Source organism: Melospiza georgiana, chromosome 12, assembly GCF_028018845.1.
Source record: "Melospiza georgiana isolate bMelGeo1 chromosome 12, bMelGeo1.pri, whole genome shotgun sequence".
Classification (NCBI taxonomy): domain Eukaryota; kingdom Metazoa; phylum Chordata; class Aves; order Passeriformes; family Passerellidae; genus Melospiza; species Melospiza georgiana.
Window position 1 is genome coordinate 17,798,559 of NC_080441.1, and position 5,454 is coordinate 17,804,012.

At 62.3% G+C, this 5,454-nt stretch overlaps 1 protein-coding gene across 6 annotated transcripts; it reads right to left on the minus strand.

Annotated features, from left to right (window-relative positions):
* Positions 1–948: 948 nt before the first annotated feature.
* Positions 949–4,648, minus strand: LOC131088647 (G-protein coupled receptor 12-like). 6 transcript variants are annotated; one of them, XM_058032882.1, is made up of 3 exons: positions 3,883–4,648; positions 3,149–3,380; positions 949–2,338 (listed from the first exon to the last, which is right to left on the minus strand). In XM_058032882.1, exon 3 carries the CDS (start codon positions 2,334–2,336, stop codon positions 1,284–1,286), a length of 1,053 nt encoding a protein of 350 aa, XP_057888865.1. In that variant the 5' UTR covers positions 2,337–2,338; positions 3,149–3,380; positions 3,883–4,648; the 3' UTR covers positions 949–1,283. The 6 variants fall into 6 exon arrangements, with proteins under 6 accessions (XP_057888865.1, XP_057888862.1, XP_057888863.1 ...); XM_058032879.1 differs by having other exon boundaries at positions 3,595–4,648; XM_058032880.1 differs by having other exon boundaries at positions 3,149–3,396; positions 3,595–4,648.
* Between the last annotated feature and the right edge of the window lie 806 nt (positions 4,649–5,454).

Here is a 5,454-nt window from a genome sequence, read left to right on the forward strand (position 1 = left end):
AGCCATTCCCTGGGTCCTGTCCCTGCACACCCTTCCCAAAGTCCCTCTCCAACACCACAACAATTTCTCTACAGCAAAGCAGAATATTTGGGGTCTACCAAGCCCCCCATGCCAGGACCCCGGGCAGGACCCTCCCTGTGCCCAGAGCCACCCTGGATGTGCCACCCCAGCCCTGCCCCTCCCCGAGGCTTGCCTGGCTTCTCCCTTTCTCCTTTCTCTATCAGTGAATGCACGATTCCACCTCCCGGCCAAAAGAAAGCCCAGGATAAAGGACACTTCATCATCATCGTCATCGTCATCATCACGGCCTCACCACCACCGCAAAGCACAGCACACAGCTCGGGCATGTCGGGGCTGAGGAAGCGAGCTGAGGAGGCAGCGCCAGCAGTGACACGTGTGGGGACAGAGGCTCCGCTCTCGGGGACCCCGGAGCCCTCTTTGGATGAACCCCCAGCCCCTGGAAACAGCGGGTGTGGAAGGGGGGACAGCAGCCCCCCAGTGCCCCGCTGGGCCCTTCCTGAGCCTCCCAGGTTTGGGGTGCAGGGCACCCCCTCTGCCCCGAACCCCCACAGCCCAGCCCTGCCCCGCCACGTCCTGGGGAGGGGGGAAGGAGGGAAGGGATTCCCGGGTGCCCCTAGCCCTGCCACAGCCCCGAGCAGCCTCACCGCGAGTGTCCCTCACCCGCAGCTCCTCAAAGATCTCCTCCAAGCACAGAGGCACGGGCAGCCCTGTCCCTCCTGCCCCGTTATTGCATAGCAGCATCGCAGGCCCTGATTGCGCGGGACGGGCACTGCCACCCCACGCTGGGGACCAGCCCCGCCGGGGGACGCGGCCCCTCCCTGCCCATCCCTGCTCCCGTGGGATGTGCCCATGGATGTGCCCCGAGGGCCCCGCTGCTCCCCTGGCTCCTTACCCCGAGAGCAGACAAACGCCATCGTGCGAGGATCCTTTTTCTTTGCTTTTTCTCTTTTTTTTCCTTTCTTTTTTTTTTTTTTTTTTTTGGTGTTTTGTGTTTTTAAATAAAAAATAAAATGTGTAAGAAAATAACATTTCTAAAGGAAACCATTATCATTCTATCATTCTACTCTCTCTCTTTTCTTTTCTCTTTTGCTGCTTTTTTTTTTTTTTTTTTTTTCCCTCTTTTCTCTTTTTGGCCGTCTTTCCATGGAACGAGATGTGCTGACCGGGGAGGTGACTCCTCCCGGTAGGAGACAATAACGACAGAGGGGAAAAAGAGAAGGAGCAGGAGAGCCAGGGAGCGCCTCTGGCTGCGTGCTCAGTCCTCACACGTCGCTGGATGTCCTTGGTCTGGAGGAGAACGTGGAGGGGATGCACCCGCAGCAGGCCAGCCACAGCGACTTCTGGATGTCCGGGTTTCGGAAGGCGTAAATGATGGGGTTGATGAGCGAGTTGCAGGTGGCGGGCAGCGCCAAGGAGTAGGTGTACACCGCGGGGTAGCTGGAATCGGCCACCAGCGAGTAGATGGCGAAGGGGATCCAGCAGAGCGCGAAGGTGCCGAGGATGAGCGAGAGCGTGGAGAGCCCTTTGCGGGTGGAGGTGGCCTGCGCCGTGGCGATGAACTGGTGCTGCACGGCGATCTGCTGGGCGTGCCGGAAGGCGATCTTGCAGATCTGCAGGTACAGCTGCATCATGAGCGCGAAGAGCAGCAGGAAGGTGACGGCCAGCACGGCCGCGTTGTCCTTGGTGACGGGCCGCAGGATGCTGCAGGAGCTCTGGTCCCGCAGGCAGTTCCAGCCCAGGAGGGGCAGCAGCCCCACGCCCAGGCACAGCAGCCACATCAGCAGCACCATGGCGCAGGTGAAGCCCAGCGTGCGCTCGCTGTGGTAGGTGAGCGCGTTGTACAGCGACAGGTAGCGGTCCACGGTGATGGCCAGCAGGCTGCAGACGGAGGCGGAGAAGGCGGCGAGCAGCAGCCCCGCCGCCGCCAGCTCCGCCGCCTCGCTGGGCGGCCGCAGCAGGTAGCGCACGGCGAAGTTGGCCACCAGCCCCAGCCCGGCCAGCAGGTCGGCCAGCGCCAGGCTGCCGATCAGCAGGAACATGGGCGCCCGCAGGCTCGGCGTGTAGAACAGCACGGCCAGCACCAGCGCGTTCTCGCCCGCCACCGCCGTGCCCGTGGCGCACAGCGCGATGTCCCAGGGGCTCACGGAGCCCGCGGCCGCGGCCCCGCCGCCCGGCGCCGCCGTGCCCGGCCCGGCCGCCGCCGCCGAGGGCCAGGCTGGGGGCTCCGAGGCGTTGCCGAGCCCCGGGAGCCGCTGCTGCTGCTGCTGCGGCTGCGGCGGCCACGGCTCCCCCATGGCGGCGGGGCCGTGCAGCATCGCTGGGGAGAGAGGGAGAAGGGGGCGGTGAGCGACGGACCCCGAGCCCCCCGAGAGCCCCCCGAGAGCCCCCGAGAGCCCCCGAGAGCCCCGCGCCCAGCCCGGGCAGCGCCGCGCCTCGACCCCCGCCCGGAGCCCTGACCGAGCCCGGAGCCCCCGGGCCGGGACACCGCGCCCCGCACCGCCCCCGCCGCCGCATCCCCGCCAGCCCCACTGCAGCTGCCCCCATCCCCGGCTCGCCGTGCCCCCGCCCCACACGCACCCCTGGCCGCTATCTCCCGCCGGGCTGAGGCCGAGCACAACTCATCGCCCCGCTGCCCGCAGCCGCCTCCGTGCGCCCGGCTCCGTGCAGGGTCCGCAGCCACTGCGCACCCGGTGAGGAACCGGCCGCCCCCTCCTCCTCCTCCTCCCCCTCCTCCCCTCCCTGGGGCATGGCCACCTTTGCTACCTATTTATAGCGCAGCCCCCCAGCCCCCCCTCCCGCAGCCCTTTCTTTTTTGCGTGCGGTGAGTAAAAATAAACACTATTAATAGGCCAGCGCCTGTATGCGGAGCCGCTGATGGAAGGAGAAGGCAGCGGCAAGGAACAGCCTACGTTAAGTTTCTCCTTCCTCCCCGCCTTTCCCTCCTTTGGAAAAGGCTGCTGCAGGATGCTCCCGGCCGGCGGCAGCATCCTGCCGTGCCCGCAGCAGTGAATCCCCGCCCGGGGCGGGCAGCCGAGGTGTGAAGGTCGGGGCTGTGCCCGCTGCCATCCCCGCCGCCACCATCGCCCCTTCCCGCATGCAGCCGCGCCGCCGGGGCTTGTTGTTTTACCTGGTTTTAATGCTCGAGGATCGGCTCGCTCCCCCCACCCCGTTTTTTTTTATTTTTTTTTTCCTCGCCGGTCCTTCCAGCCCTCGGTGCGAAGCCTCATTCCTCGGCGAGCATCGCTAATAGCGTTGGCAGAGAGCTGGCATCACTTGCACTTAATATTCCTGCCCCATTGGATCTGCTGATAAATCTCAACTCTGACGTCAAAGTCTTCACTTATATTCATGATCCAAGTCTGTGAATCAGAGGCGCTGTGATCAGAATAACAACAAGGCTGGCTCCGCGCTCGCTCCCCATCCATCCCCGCACACCCGCGGGCACGCCCCGCGCCCTCCGTTCATTCATCAGCCTCCCGCCGCCCCGCCAAGGTCGGGCCCGCTGCACCTGCGTCCTGCGGATGCAGCTTGGGCACCGGCCAGGCCCGGGCTCCTCGCTGGGTTTATTTTTACCGCTGGTGCCGAGGGACGCGGGCATGGATGCGAAGGGAGGGCGGCGATCCGGCTCCGGGGCCGCGGTGCTCAAGGACAACGCCCGGGACGGCGGCACCGAGCGGGCGCGGCGGCTGAGGCTGCTCGGGGATGCAGCCCCGACCAGGGGCATCCCTCGGCCCCGGAGCCCTCGCCCCGCACGGGCTCCCTCCGGCCAGCGAAACGCTGCGATGAGGAGGAGCTCACGGGAATTGGGACCTGCCCAAGGACGCTGAGCACGGGGTCTGTCCCCCTCAGCGCAGCACCCACCCATCCCCAGAGCTTCCTCCCCGACTGCTTGGGAACGGAACAGCCTGGAAAGGAACAAATCCCAACGACACGAGTATTTTTCCAGCTATAAATGGCTCCGTGATTCATCTCGGGAGCAGGATCATCAAAGCAGGGATGCTCAGCTCCTGGATCCACAGCATTTCAGCTACACCTTCTCCCCTTTTTCCTATTGGTTTCATAACACTCCAGCTTCCCCCTCTCATCCCCCTCTCTCTTCCAGGCTGCTGCAGCCAGCTCAGCGCTGCATTTCCAGCTCCCGGTGTGCAGAGATATTTGGGTGAACAGCAGCGATTGTGGCTGAACCCAGCCGCCCCAATTTGGAGCATCTGGGTTGCTAATCAGGCCAAGCCCCGTCCCGGGGGATGCGAATCCTCATCTACCTGGGGCCGCGTCACCGAGCGCAGCACAAGGGGCGGAGGAAAGCCGAGCAGCGAGGAGCTGAATGAATGAATGAATGAATCCCTCCCGCTGCCGGGAATTACGCACGGCCGGGGATGGGGAGAGGCTGAGCAGCCCTGCCCGGCTCCCCCGGCAGCAGCTCAACACAGAGTTATTATGAGTGTCTTATCCTGAGAGATTCAGGGCCGAAAAGCACAAGTAGGGACTGAGCTCCTGTTTCTGGCAGAACATGTGGCACAGCTGAGTACCAGGGTTTCATGTCACTTAAAAGCAGGAGCTACAGATGACACAGAAAATCCGGTGAATATCAGCCTATTCCTTCATCATACAAAATAAAACCTGCCAATAAGCAAAAGAAAAAGTTTGTCTTTAACTGGGGCCTTCCCTTCCCTTCCCTTCCCTTCCCTTCCCTTCCCTTCCCTTCCCTTCCCTTCCCTTCCCTTCCCTTCCCTTCCCTTCCCTTCCCTTCCCTTCCCTTCCCTTCCCTTCCCTTCCCTTCCCTTCCCTTCCCTTCCCTTCCCTTCCCTTCCCTTCCCTTCCCTTCCCTTCCCTTCCCTTCCCTTCCCTTCCCTTCTCCTGTAAGACACAGAAATCAGCCCCAGGGCTGGTGTAGGTGTAGTGGTGTAAAACAATCCCCTAAACCAGGGGTAAAGGTGGCAATATTTCAGAAAATTCAGATAACAGTGTATCATCAGCAGCACTTTTTTTGACTCCTTCTGTGGTTATCACTTGATTCCATCCAGGCTGGGAAAACGGTGTTTGTGAAGCATTTCTGAAGGAGGTGAGAGGATAACGGGAATTGCAATGATGATTTCCAATGGTGATCTCAGCCACTCCCCTGCTGCAGAGGGGATGCTCCGGCCGTGCCTGGCGCTCTGTGGGGCCGGGCAGGGCTGTCCCCGCTGTCCCCGCTGTCCCCGCTGTCCCCAGGTGCGGCCAGCAGGATGGGCACACCCAGCACACGCCCCGAGTGTGTGACCCGGCCTGGCCCCTGTCCCCTGAGCTGCCCTGGCAGGGACACTGTCAGCGTTCAAAAACACATAATCACTGAATGATTTTTATTGAAGAGCTCTGGCTGTCAGGGGTACAAACCCAAATCTGACCCCGACGTGTGTTTGTATTCTATCGTTATATAACTTCCTTGTTAATTAT